General features: G+C 40.4%; 1 protein-coding gene across 1 annotated transcript in view; it reads left to right on the top strand.

The window, feature by feature from the left end:
* ABHD17A (abhydrolase domain containing 17A, depalmitoylase) overlaps positions 1 to 14,737 on the top strand; it is a 41,606-nt gene extending 26,869 nt beyond the window's left edge. Inside the window, exon 4 of the mRNA XM_075863720.1 lies at positions 11,562 to 14,737. Coding sequence (XP_075719835.1) covers positions 11,562 to 11,790 — 229 coding nt within the window. The 3' untranslated portion in view covers positions 11,791 to 14,737. The remainder of the gene's footprint in view (positions 1 to 11,561) is intronic.
* Positions 14,738 to 15,316: the final 579 nt, after the last annotated feature.

The following is a 15,316-nucleotide window of genomic DNA, read 5'->3' as shown; positions in this document are numbered from 1 at the left end:
ACTCAATGAAGCACAGCTCAAGATTTACGAGCGTCTCAGACGCCTCGTAAATTACGAGGAGGAGCATTTACGTGTGAAACGAGGCAGCTGTTAACAGTCTGTCTTTTCACACGTAAATGCCTCTCATCGTGTGAACATACCCTTAGTTCACACTGCGTTTGGCCATTACTTTTAGCTGGATCGTTTAAATCCGAGGTGCGCTATCTTTTCTGGTCCGAGGGCCACGTTGTCAGAATATACCGCTCCCGATAGAAAACTCTTACTACCATCTATGGCAATCGCAGAATAAAAAAAAAAAATGCAATTTTACACGTTAGAAAACTTAAAAGCACAAATGGTCAGTACATATTGGAAAAGAAACCCTGTAGACCAGTTCGTGTTATGAAATTACATTTTAGCTTTTTTTAAAACTGCAGTGCGATAGAAGCTCTCCCTAAACCTGCTCTTTCATGCTTTAATAACACGATACCGCCTTCCAGATGCAATTCAAACAGACCGTTACACGTTTGTTATCAATTCCCCTAGGATTTTAGCTGCTGCACTACTAGCACACTGCTCCCAAAAAATACCAGATGATGGCAAAACTCTACAGCCTATAATGGTTTCAGCACTTTTACCAACCCTACATAACACAGGCTTTTCTTTCACTGTTGTCATACCAAACCAGACTGTGATCCCATCAAAACACACAATTGACGCCCGATCAAATGTTTTCAAAACAAACGGTTAGTGTTGAGGCTTTATGAACTCTAAAAAAAATATATATATATATATATATATATATATGCTGCTGGGGCTTTTCAACATGGGATATAATGTCAGATCATGCGACACCGTAAACGCCAGAAGCTTAAATTAATTTACCGCCTCGACTCGATTCCCGCCTATGCTAATAAACAAATATTCCTGCCCCCATTTCCTAAAATGAAAAATTTCCTTTACATAGTTGATAAGGTTGAAAAAGGCACAGGTCCATCAAGTCCAACCTATTATACAACCATGTTGATCCAGAGGAAGGCAAAATTCCCCCATGAGGTTGATGCCAATTGCCTCATTAGAGAAATTCCTCCCCGAATCCTAATATGGCAATCAGAATAAATCTCTGGATCAACGTCCCAAATCCAGATTATAGTACACATAACCTGTAATATTATATTTTTCAAGAAAGGCATCAAGGCCCTTGTGTATTATACACATTAACCCCTTAGTGACCACCAATAAGCCTTTTCACGGGGGTCACTAAGGGGACTTAGGCTAGACCGTTGCCTTTTCACGGCGGCTCAGTCTAAGTCCTGCATGGGTGTCCCATGCAGGCTGGAGCCAGGGATCGGCTGTCTGATGATCGCCAGGCTCCAGTTCCAACGGTTGCAATCGAAGTTTACTTAGATGTCGGCCGTTTAACCCGTTAAATGCCGCTGTCAATGGTGACCACGGCCTTTAACTTGTCTACGGAGGGAAGGAGCTCCCTCTGTCACCCATAGGCGGCCCGCAAATACAATCTCGCAAAAATAAGTAATAAATTTGAAATAAAAATTACAGTAAAAAAAAAACTATTTTTTTTTCCACAAGTGGTTTTATTTAGTAAAAGTGTAAAAAAAAAATATTAAAGTACACTTATATGGTATCGCTGTGACCGTGCTGACCCAAACAATAAAGTTAATATGTAATTTAAACCGCAAGGTGAACACCATAAAAAAAAAACTTTTTTCCATTGCCCCCCAAAAAAGTCATAATAAAAGTTAAGCAATAAGTCCCATGTTACCCAAAACAGTACTAATCAAAAAACAAAGCCCGCAAAAAACAAGCCCGCATATCACTACATTGACGGAAAAATAAAAAAATGATGGCTCTTGGAAAGAGACTATGCAAAAAGCAAATAATTTTAGTTCAAAAGTTGTTTTTTTTATTGTGCTAAAGTAGTAAAACATAAAAAACCTACTACATACACTACCGTTCAAAAGTTTGGGGTCACCCAGACAATTTTGTGTTTTACATGAAAACTCACACTTATATTTATCAAATGAGTTGCAAAATGACTAGAAAATATAAATCATGTCAATGTCTTGACAAGGTTAGAAATAATGATTTTTATTTGAAACAATAATTTTCTCCTTCAAACTTTGCTTTCGTCAAAGAATGCTCCATTTGCAGCAATTACAGCATTGCAGACCTTTGGCATTCTAGCTGTTAATTTGCTGAGGTAATCGGGAGAAATTTCACCCCATGTTTCCAGAAGGCCCTCCCACAAGTTGGATTGGCTTGATGGGCACTTCTTGCGTACCATACGGTCAAGCTGCTCCCACAACAGCTCTATGGGGTTGAGATCTGGTGACTGCGCTGGCCACTCCATTACAGATAGAATACCAGCTGCCTGCTTCTTCCCTAAATAGTTCTTGCATAATTTGGAGGTGTGCTTTGGGTCATTGTCCTGTTGTAGGATGAAATTGGCTCCAATCAAGCGCTGTCCACAGGGTATGGCATGGCGTTGGAAAATGGAGTGATAGCCTTCCTTATTCAAAATCCCTTTTACCTTGTACAAATCTCCCACTTTACCAGCACCAAAGCAACCCCAGACCATCACATTACCTCCACCATGCTTGACAGATGGTGTCAGGCACTCTTCCAGCATCTTTTCAGTTGTTCTGCGTCTCACAAATGTTCTTCTGTGTGATCCAAACAGCTCAAACTTCGATTAGTCTGTCCATAACACTTTTTTCCAATCTTCCTCTGTCCAATGTCTGTGTGCTTTTGCCCATATTAATCTTTTCCTTTTATTAGCCAGTCTCAGATATGGCTTTTTCTTTGCCACTCTTCCCTGAAGGAATTCACTGTATTTCAAAGATACATTCAATTGTGCTCCCACAACATAACAATTTTAAAGGATTCACTGGTGTGATATATGAGTAAAATATAACATTTATTTATAACTCTCTAAAAACAGGGGTAAAATCACCACTGTGAAAAAGCCCCACCGTGTGTATAAAAACGTATTAAATAATAAACTCTGAGTTCTAATTCAATTGTGAACCTCCTATAGCTCAGTGTTCAACAAGAATATCAATACGGAATCAGCATTTGAAAAATGGGCATAACAATAGTCTTGACCCTAATTCACACTAGAGTTCGTGATAACCGCACCGGAAGCTCCTAGTGTTGAGGTATACAAACAATGCTAGTGTTCCCAATGCTAAAAAATTCCTATTCACAACCGACCCGGGTCGGTTGTGAATAGGAATTTTTTAGCATTACAGCTGACACCCGGGACTGATGGACAGGAACAGCGATCACGCTGTTACAGGAGTCTGTAAAAATGATATTATACTACAATACATTAGTATTGCAGTGTATTGTACCAGCGACCTAATGATCGCTCGTTCCAGTCCCCTAAAAGGACTTTTGGGAGGTTTCCACTGTTTTGGTACCTCAGGGGCTTTGCAAATGCGACATGCCACCCGAAAACCATTCCAGCTAAATTTGAGCTCCAAAAGCCTAATATTATTCCTTCCCTTCTGAGTCTTGCCGTGGGTCCAAACAGCAGTTTACAGCAATATGCCATATGTGGTAATAATCACGACAAATTGCTTTACAAATTTTGGGGTGATTTTTGTCTCCTTTATTCATTGTAAAAATTAAACATGTCTATGTTTTTTCAGAAAAAAGTAGATTTTCATTTTCACGGCCTAATTCCACTAAATTCAGCAAAAAAACTGGGGTGAAAATGCTAACTATACCCCTAGAAAAATTCCTTGAGGGGTGTAGTCTTCAAAAATGGGGTCACTTTTGGAGGGTTTCCACCGTTTTGCTCCCTCCAGGGCATTGCAAACGCGACATGGCACTGAAAACCAATCCAGCAAAATCTGCGCTTCAAAATCCAAATGGCGCTCCTTCCCTTCTGAGCTCTGCCGTGGGTCCAAACAGTAGTTTAGTACCACATATGAGGTACTACTGTAATCGGGAGAAGTAGCTTTACAAGTTTTGGGGTGCTTTTTATTCTTCCTTGCAAATATTTTTTTTTTTATATTTTGTCAGAAAAAAAGTAGATTTTCACTTTCACAGGAAAACTCCAATAAATATAGCAGAAGACCTGTCGGGTCAAGATGCTAACTATACCCCTAGATAAATTCCTCGAGGTGTGCAGTTTCCAAAACCGTGTCACTTTTGGGGGATTTCCACTGTTTTGGCAATACAAGACCTCGTCAAACCTGACATGGTGCCTAAAATATATTCTAAAAAAAGGAGGCCACGAAATCCACTAGGTGCTTCTTTGCTTCTGATGCCGGTATTTCAGTCCATTATCACACTAGGGCCACATGTGGGATATTTCTAAAAATAAATATTGAGTCGCATTTCTCGGGTAAAACTTTCTGTGTTACAGAAAAAAATGTATTACAAATGAATTGCAGCAAAAAAAAAAAAAGTGTAAATTTCCCCTCTACATTGCTTTAATTCTTGTGAAACGCCTAAAGGGTTAAGAAACTTTCTGAATGCTGTTTTGAATACTTTGAGGGGTGCCGTTTTTAATATGGGGTGATTTATGGGGTCTATCTAGTACATAAGGCCTTCAAAGCCGCTTTAGAACTGAACTGGTCCCTGTAAAAGTAGCCTTTTGAAATTTTCTTGAAAATGTGAGAAATTGCTGCTAAAGTACTAAGCCTTGTAACGTCCTAGAAAAATAAAATAATGTTCAAAAAACGATGCAAATATAAAGTAGACATATGGAATATGTGAAATAGTAACTATTTTGTGTGGTATTTCTATCTGTTTTACAAGCAGATACATTTAAATTTAGAAAAATCATAATTTTTGCTAATTTTCTCTAAATTTTGGTGTTTTTCACAAATAAGCAATGAATTTATTGACCACATTTTTCCACTAACATAAAGTACAACATGTCACGAGAAAACAATCTCAGAATCGCTTGGATATGCAAAAGCATTCCAGAGTTATTACCACATAAATTGACACGTCAGATTTGAAAAAATGGGGCTGGTCCTGAAGGCCAAAATGATCTCGGTCTTGAAAGGGTTAAAATCCACAAATAAAACTCTTGCATAGTAACAACCTGAATCTAAATGTTTTAAAATTGTATTCATATCCAAAGCTACCGCATCTACTGTGAACCTGTTCTCTCGATGTGCAAATTGATGGCTATCCTACCTACCACTCTATCTTATTAACTTGTTCCCTCCGCAGCCATTTTTGGGATTTTCACTTTTTTGTTTTTTCCTCCCCACCTTCCAAAAGTTGTAATTTTTTTTTTATTTAGCCATTTGAGGGCTTGTATTTTACAGGACAAGTTGTAGTTCTTCATGGCACTATTTATTGTACCGCATAATGTACTGGGAAGTTGAATTTTTTTTTATTTGTGGGGTAAAATGGGCAAAAAACAGCAATTACGCCATTTGGGGGGGGGGTGTTTTTACGGTGTCCATCAGGCAGTAAAAACTATATAGCCACCTTATTCTACAGGTTGATACAATTACAGCGATACTATATTTATGTTTTATCACTTAAAAAAAAAAAATAATAATATTTGCTAAATGAAAAAAATCTTTTGTGTTGCCATATTCGGAGAGCCATAACTTTTTCCATTTTTCCATCAATTTAGTGATGTGAGATCTTAAATTTTTCAGGGTGAGCTGTAATTTTCAACTATACCATTTTGGGGTATATGCGACTTTTTGATCACTTTTTTTATTTCATTTTTTTCGGAGCGCTAAGGTGACCAAAAAACAACAATTTGCGTGTTTTATATATGTGTTTTTTTACGACATTACCCGAGCAGGTTAAACAACTCTATATTGTGATCGTTCGGACTTTTACAGACGCGGCGATTCCAGTTATGTTAACTTTTTTATTTTTTTCAACATTCCTTTAGGGGAAAAATGGCAAAAGGGGGGTTTTGTGAACTTTTAATACTTTGTTTTTTGGAACATAAATAATAAAAATTAGGTTTTTATTATTTTTTACTTTTATTTTTCCTCTAGGGGACTTGAAGCAGCGATCGTCGGATCGCTTGCATGATATACTGCAATACTAATGTATTGCCGTATATCGTGATTCTGACAGTCACCTATGAGGAATACCCTATTAAATTAATTTAATAGGGTATTCCCAAAATCCTAAATTATCACCTATCTAAAGGATAGGTAATAATTTTCTGATTTGCCAGCTGTCTTTCCAAAACCGTATAAAACCCTGAAGAATCATGTAAAGAGTCTAACCATGTTTGAGCAGCACCAACTGTATTGATATGTTCGTCTCGTACCAAAGCGTCCAGCTCCCCCATTTTGCTTTCTTGACTTCTGGCATTTGTGAACATACACTTTAACTTGGCTTTTAATTCTTCATGTTTAGTATCCGGTATGTGATTAGTTGGAATTGTGGGCATATTTATGTTTAATGTTTTATAACAAGTGGATCTACTTCGTCTTTTGCCTTATCCTCTCTCCACAGTCCATTTCTCCACCAACCAGTATAGTCTAATCCCTCTCTAAACGATTTACCCCTTTTATTTTAACACTGACCTCCTTATCTCTAGTTTAAAAACTCCTCTTCCCTTTTTTATACCTGTGAAACTCCTAAAGGGTTTTGAATACTTCAAGGGGTACAGTTTTTAAAGTGGGCTGATTTGCAGGGGCTTTCTAATATATAGACCTCTCAAAGCTACTTCAGAACTGAATTGGCCTCTAAAAAATAGAATTTTTGGAAATGTTCTTGAAAATGTGAAAAATTGCTGTAAACCTTCTAACAGCCTAGAAAAATAAAAGGACGTAAAAAACATTATGCTACCATAAAGTAGACCTATTGCAAATGGTAATTAGTAACAAATTTTCTCGACCTTTTGGTGTTTATTTTACATATAAACACGGAATGTATGTCGACCAAATTTTACCACTAATATAAAGTACTTTGTCACGAGAAAACAATCTCCGAATCCCTTGGATAAGGAAGAGCACTATAAAGTTTCAACCACAAAGTGACTCATGTCAGATTTAAATAATAAGTCCCTGTCGGGAAGGTCAAAACTGGATGCAGTTGCAAGGGGTTAATTTCTCACGGTTTTCAATATCTCCTTCTTGACAAAAATTGTTCACAATATTCCATGTGTGGTCTGACTAGTGATTTGTATAGAGGCAAAACTATGTTCTTGTCATGAGCATCTATGCCTCTTTTGATGCGTCGCATGGTTTTATTTGTCTTGGCAGCAGCTGCTTGGCACTGGTTGCTAAAGGTAAATGTACTGTCCACCAATATCCCCAAGTCTTTTTCAGTAGTAGTTTTACCCAGTGCTTAATGCATAATTGTAAAATTTTGTTCCTTCGGCCCAAGTGCATAACCTTACATTTATCGACATTAACCCTTTCATGACCAAGGGTCATTGATTCACCTGTCCAGGTAAAATTTTCCATTTTTGATATGCACGTCTTTAAACGATAATCTCTTTGCAACCGCTTTAAATATACAACTATTTTTACTTTGTTTTTTTTTTTTTTACAAGACTTATGACTTTCATATTCTAGATTAGTTTAATTCAGTGCTTTTATTATGAGCAGACAAATCACTAAAGAGAAAACTTTTTTGTAATTTTTTTTTAAAAAAATTTCTCTCTTTATTTATATATATATATATATATATATATATATATATATATATATATATATAAAAAAAATGGATGAATTTTATTCGTTAGGGAGTTTTTTGTCCCAACCCCCTTAAAAAAACACCATAGTGATGCAATCCACTGTAGATATTGCCCACATAAATAGTGCCAGTGCCCGCAGATACTGCCTACTGTAAATACTTTCTTTGGATGCCCCCGCTGTAGATGGCATCGCGCCAACTGAACTGACTCTAGGAGTGCAATCCCCGGTGTCAGATCGCACTGGCCGGGGATTCCGCTTCTAGACAGAGCCCCTGACATCACTGTCCATTTGGACAGTGACGTTAGTGTCTCTGTCTAGGAGCGGAATCCCCGGCCAGTGCGATCTGACACCGGGGATTGCACTCCTAGAGTCAGATGATGCTATCTACAGGGGGGGGGGTTTCCTTCTGCAGGGTGGGTGGCACTATCTACAGCAGGGATGGAAAGACGGCGTGGGCTCCCTCTAGGAGTGGAATCCTCGGCAGAACGCTGGCAGTGCTATCTACTGAGGGTTTTGTGGGGGTTGTGGGTGGCACTATCTACATTGGCGGGTGTATTCCGGGGCTCTCAAAGCCCTGGCACACATGAGAGTGCAGTGCTGCTCACACTGAAGCAGCACTACACTTATTAAACCCCTTCCAGGCTGCCGACATCTATACACGTGCTAACTGCACAGGGAATTGGCAGTTAGAACGTATATAGCCGTATGGCAGTCGTGAAGGGGTTAAACTTAATTTGCCATTTCTCTGCCCAAACCTCCAGCTTCCCCAAATCCCTCTTTAATATTACAGTAGCTTTTATTTTATTTTTTTATGTATTGCAACTTTTGCACAATAAAACCCCTTAAAATAATTAGTTTTTTGTGTCGCCATATTCAAAGACTACTAACTTTTTTAATACATTTTTTTCGGGACTGGCTGTCTTTTTTTTATTTTTTTATTTTTTTTTATTGGTACTATATTGGGGTAAATTTGAGCACTTTTCATTCCATTATGTCGTAGGAGATGGGACCTAAAAACATTGATTTTGGCGGTTTTCATTTTTTTTCTAAGTTACCGTCCGGGATAAATTCCAAAATAATTTTATAGTTTGGTCGTTACGGACGTGGTGATACCAATTATGTATCGTTTTTGGGGGTTTTGTTTGTTTTTATTAACTTTTTTACCAATAATAAAAGACTTAGGCCTCTTTCACACGACAGTGAAAAACAGCCATGTGATGGCCGTCCTTTTAACGGCTTTCACATGGCCGTTTTCAGAACAATGATGTTCTATGGGTGCATTCACACGGCCGTTTTTTTAACGGCCCATGAATAATGGCCGTCAAAAAATAGGACATGTCCTATTTTTGGCCGTTTTAACGGCCTGACGGCCCCCATAGAAGTCAATGGATCCGTTTTTAACGGCTGTCAATACATGTAACAACCGTTAAAAACGGATCTGTTACATGGGGATTGGCAAGGGAACTACTAGTTCCCTTGCTGGCTATCGTTGGCATACTCACGTTTGCGGCGCTTCTTCAGGTGTGGTCACTCGTCTGTGGTCACTCGGGTTTGAAGGCGCCTCGATGACGTCACCGCCCCGTCGCGCTGCCTTGCCAGATCCCGTGCAGACGAGTGACCACAAGTGAAGAAGAGGAGAGACGGCGCTGCTCTCGTGAGTATGTGGCACGATCTATAGGCAGGCTGGTGTGGCATCTACAGGGAGGCTGGTGTGGCATCATGTACAGGGAGGCTGGTGTGGCATCTACAGGGAGGCTGGTGTGGCATCATCTACAGGGAGGCTGGTGTGGCATCATCTACAGGGAGGCTGGTGTGGCATCATGTACAGGGAGGCTAGTGTGGCATCTACAGGGAGGCTGGTGTGGCATCTACAAGGAGGCTGGTGTGGCATCTACAGGGAGGCTGGTGTGGCATCTACAGGGAGGCTGGTGTGGCATCTACAAGGAGGCTGGTGTGGCATCTACAGGGAGGCTGGTGTGGCATCTACAGGGAGGCTGGTGTGGCATCATGTACAGGGAGGCTAGTGTGGCATCTACAGGGAGGCTGGTGTGGCATCTACAAGGAGGCTGGTGTGGCATCTACAGGGAGGCTGGTGTGGCATCTACAGGGAGGCTGGTGTGGCATCTACAAGGAGGCTGGTGTGGCATCTACAGGGAGGCTGGTGTGGCATCTACAGGGAGGCTGGTGTGGCATCTACAGGGAGGCTGGTGTGGCATCTACAAGGAGGCTGGTGTGGCATCTACAAGGAGGCTGGTGTGGCATCTACAAGGAGGCTGGTGTGGCATCTACAGGGAGGCTGGTGTGGCATCTACAAGGAGGCTGGTGTGGCACGATCTACAAGGAGGCTGGTGTGGCATCTACAGGGAGGCTGGTGTGGCATCTACAAGGAGGCTGGTGTGGCACGATCTACAGGGAGGCTGGTGTGGCACGATCTACAGGGAGGCTGGTGTGGCACGATCTACAGGGAGGCTGGTGTGGCATCTACAGGGAGGCTAGTGTGGCATCATCTACAGGGAGGCGTGTGGCATCATCTACAGGGAGGCGTGTGGCATCATCTACAGGGAGGCGTGTGGCATCATCTACAGGGGGCGTGTGGCATCATCTACAGGGGGCGTGTGGCATCATCTACAGGGGGCGTGTGGCATCATCTACAGGGAAGCGTGTGGCATCTACAGGGAGGCGTGTGGCATCTACAGGGAGGCTGGTGTGGCATCATATACAGGGAGGCTGGTGTGGCATCATATACAGGGAGGCGTGTGGCATCATATACAGGGAGGCGTGTGACATCATATACAGGGAGGCGTGTGGCATCATATACAGGGAGGCTGTAAATAGTGTCTAGGTGAACATGTGACCTTCCTTTGGTTGTTTTCAGGGGGTTGGGACAAAAAAGCCTGACCAATGAAATTCATCAGTTTTTTTAACGGCCATGAAAAACTGATGCAAAATGGATGTCAAACGGCCATTAAAAACGGACAGATGGACTTGAAATGGATGAAAATTTAGAGACACACTGATGCAAAATGGCCATGAAAAACTGACAGTTGATCAGTTTTAACTGGACATTTTTTTTCACTGTCGTGTGAATAAGGCCTAACTCTAGGAAAAAGGCAGTTTTTTTTTGTTTTGTTTTTTTAACTCAAAACGTTTTTTTTTTTCCCAGTCCCACTAGTGAACTTGAAGGCCTGAAGCCCCGATCTCTATTTTAATACACTGCACTACATGTGCAGTGCAGTGTATTAGTGCGGTCAGTCATACACTGCCGGAGGCGGGTCCTCAGGCACGTTACAGTTGCACCAGTTTGTGATGGACATTCAGTTTTTACTGAAGTTCGTTAAATTTTAGTTAGGTAGTGAAGATATTTTTTCTTTTTTTTTTAGATTGCGGTCATTTTTTTTTTTTTTTACTCAAGTTTTTTCAGTATATTTTTTCTCAGAGGTCTGACCTCTGGTACCCTTACCGATCCGGAGAATGAGAGTGCAGTAAAAGCTGATTTAGTAACTCATTCAACAGTATGGGGGCTGTCCTGCACTTCCCTGCACAAGTGGGTATCCAGGGAAGCTATGTAGGGGAAAATAGTGAAGGGTATGCATCGCTAAATCAACTCTGCATCGCTAAATCAACTCTGCAACCCCTTCATTCCTAGGATCAGCGGGGGTCCCAGAGGATAGACACCTCCCCCACTGATCATAAAGTAATAGCATGTCATAGCAATATGCCATCACTTCATCACAACATTAAAGGTGTATTCCCATCTTATAGACAGTTGTAGAGCTTCTGAAGAAGCCAAGGTAAACAAAGAGCTGGGAAAGTTCTGTATGATGTTACATTAAAATTATATGTCCAGTAATTTATTTGCATTTTATGAATGTTTATTTCTCTTTTCTGCATAAATTTTATTCATCTATTTTGCAGTATTGAAAAGGTTTCAAAGATCACATCTCCTGTGTTGATAATCCATGGGACAGAAGATGAAGTGATTGATTTTTCTCATGGGCTGGCACTTTATGAACGCTGTCCTAAAACTGTAGAACCTTTATGGGTAGAGGGTGCTGGACATAATGACATTGAATTGTACAGTCAATATTTGGAACGTCTGAGACACTTCATCTCTCAAGAGTTGCCCTTCCAGAACAATAACTGACATTGTGAGTCAAGTATTACCAACAGTACCTTGGATATTTCAAAATGAAGATTTTAAAATTGTTATTTTTACTAAAAGATTCAAGGTAATTTTTTTTTTTTTTTTAAAGAAAAAATATATAATAATGTAGCTATTGGCTATTTTCATAATTGTCTGTGTTGAAGGGGTTTTTCCTATGAGGGCATATAAATGTCATAGTGAGATGTCACCTGCCCGGAGCCCTATAATTAGTCATTCTATGGGTGCCATGTCAAACCTCATGCACACGACCGTAAATTTGCGGATTTACTGTCCGCAAATACGGATACACATCCGTAGCCGACCTCAATTGCGGAAGTGCCCATAAACTTCTATTGGCGAGTCTGTGACGCAATTGTAGAAAAAAATAGGATATGTTCTATCTTTCATGGATCGTTTCTACGGCATGGACACACATCTGTAAATATATGGAAAGGTGGCTAATAGAAATGAATTGATACGCAATTTCATCTGTAATTACAGATGAAAATTACGGTCGTGTCCATGGGACCTAATACCACATTTTTAGAGAAATGTGCAGCTGCTGGCAGCTTCCCCCAGTAGTAATAGTTGATCAATGGGTTTTTCTGGTGCCAACCCTCCAAATGATTACCGGCTGGGGATCAGCTGATTGCTGTAGAAGTCTATATAAGACTACCCTTGTAAGCAAATTTATGATCTTGTATGAATGATGATCCAGTATGATCGCCCCTGTCAATCGGGAGGGAAATGTTTCCTTTTTAGGGAAGATTGGCTAATGCCTTATGGTTTGTTTTGTTTCTTGCCTTCCTCTGGATTAATAATCCCATTCCTTTTTTCCATCCCTTGGTTGAAGGTGATGAACATACGTATGTCTTTTGTTTTATTTAAAAATTGTAATTAATTTTTGAGAAGACCAGAAAATACAAATGTATAACAAGATATTCTTATTATAAAGTACATAGCAAAATATTTCATATCACACCAGTTTAATTACAAAATACTGCAGACCAATTTAACAAACCTCATACATGGGGATATAATAAAGCAATCAATATAATGACCTCCTGGACCACCAAGAGACAGCTAAGATCCAAGTGCTGATGATGGAGATCATAGATGCTAAGTCAAATTGGAGAAGCAAAAGGGTTCCATGGGAGATCTCCAGATTTGCGGTGAAGACTTTTATTTTTTTTTATTTTTAAATGTACGAACTATGTAATTATGATGTTCTAACTACAGATTACCTAATTCATTTAAATACCTTACACCTAGAAATGCTATTCTTATTTTTTTATTTTTTTTCTCCTCCCTTTGAAGGATAGGTATAATGCATTTTAGTGTTCTGCATGAAAGAAAGTAGGTCACAATGGAACGTAAACCTGTCGGTGGGTTAAATTACATCCTTTTAAAGGCAAAATGCAGGGACATTTAGGTTGATGTTTCGTTCTGGTAATCACAGGTACCTACTTAAAGATTGGACAGTCTGCAATAAGGAGCTGCTATGCTCCATAACCTTCACAACCACAGAATGGAACATTGTTTTACAGAAATGACACTGTAAGCACTGATTAGAGTAGGTAGGGACACACTACATTGAGATGAACACCCCAAGTTGTCAATTTTTTTCATACATTTCCTGGAGAAATAACAGAGAAATGGTACAACGTGTTCTAAGAAAAGATGCTTCAGAATTGTCAGGAATGCAAGACATGGCAGGAAAGCTGATGAATATCTCTACAGTGCACTTTTAACGTGATCTTTTTGTGTGGAAAACCAGGCCTAATTCAAACTGTAGAGCACAAGCGAAGGTCCCATGCACACGAACGTGCTTTTGCAGCTGCAATTCCCCCGAAAATCCACGGGAGAATTGTGGCCCCATTCATTCCTATGGGGCCATGCACACGACCGTGGTTTCCACGGTCCGTGCATGGCCCAGGAGCCCGGACGGCACAAAGAACGGGCATGTCTTATTACAGCCGTGTTCTGCGGTCCAGGCTCATAGCAAATAATGGCTGTGGCCATGTGCACGGCCTGCAATTTGCGGGCGGCTCGCGGGTGACTCCGCCCCCCACCCGACCTGAAAATCACGGCCGTGCACATGGATACGGTCATGTGCCTGAGGCCTAAGGCCGTGTGCACACCACAGTAGTATTTTTCTGGTCCGCAAATTCCCCGACCTTGGTCTGTATTTTGCGGATAAAATGTCATCCGTAGTGCATCTGTGTGCCATCTGCAAAATGCAGATCATATAAAAAAGTGCAAGGAAATCTTCCTATCGTTGCTTAGCAACACTCCTGCAAATTACGTAGCGAATTTGCAGGCTGTAATAACACATGTCCTGAGTTTCTGCGGCTCATATTTGCGGTCCTGGAAGGAACAGTGAAATCCACGTGTGCATGGTGCCATAGCAATGAATAGGTCCGCAATTCACCTGCAGATTTGCGATTGACTTGCGGACGCAAAAACACGTTCGTGTGCATGAGGCCTTATAGATACATTCTAAACCTGTGCTATATTTCTTGCTCTTCGATTTTTAGATTTCCACATATACTATATGCATTCCATTTTCTTAAAGTTTTGTGAGACGTTTTCGAAATAAAAGATTATTTGGTTTATTGCTCAAAGAATTATAAGTGGTCAATAAGGAATAAAAATAGAAGAGCAATAACTGCAGATGTGTGTGTATTTGTTTCAGAGAACACATGAGGACAAAGACATCTTGAGGGGTTGAATTAAAGTTTGCTGACCAGTTCCATTTATTTGAATAAAGTTTAAGGTTTTGTTACCTTTTTTTCCTCCTTATAATCATGTTTGTGACAAAACTATTTGTGGTCAAATCTTTCACAGGAGAATTTCACTTTATATTAAAGTATATTGTATTATAAAGTGGCAAAACTTGCTCCTGCCGATTTTGGTCTGGAGAAAATAAATCTCTGGATTGGCTCTGGATGAGTGACTTCTTTTATCAGTTGTTAAAGGGAATGTGTTGCCAGAAAAACGTGTTTTTTTTTTTAATTAAACATTTAGTGTGTAGGTGATTAAACATTGTTCAAATTTTTTTAATTTTTTTCACGAGTCAGGAAATATTATAAATTAATTCTAATTTATAATATTTCCCATTGCTGGTCACTAGATGGAGCTATTCCCAAAATTGCAGCATTGCAAAATTGGGTAAAAAGCCCTCGCTCTAGTGAGCTCTCAGCATCCCCCCCCCCTCCTTTATCCTGGCTAGTGCCGGGATAAACGAGGGGTTTGAACGGTCTAACCTCCTACACTGTGTGTCGCCATTTTTTGAGCTAACACACAGTGTAGTAGGTTTACATACAGTAGTAAACGTACACAAACACGAACATACATTGAAATCTCTTACCTGCTCCTGCCGCCGCGGCTCCCTCCGGCCCGTCCGCTCCGTCTGCTGCCGCTGGTCCAAGTGCACAAGTCCGGAAGCCGCGACCGGAAGTAGTAATATTACTGTCCGGCCTCGACTTCCGGTCCACAGGAAAATGGCGCTGGACGGCGCCAATTT

This window comes from Rhinoderma darwinii, chromosome 1, assembly GCF_050947455.1.
Source record: "Rhinoderma darwinii isolate aRhiDar2 chromosome 1, aRhiDar2.hap1, whole genome shotgun sequence".
NCBI classification, from domain to species: domain Eukaryota; kingdom Metazoa; phylum Chordata; class Amphibia; order Anura; family Rhinodermatidae; genus Rhinoderma; species Rhinoderma darwinii.
The sequence above is the reverse complement of the archived record's forward strand: the minus strand, read 5'-3'. Positions and strand labels throughout refer to the sequence as shown.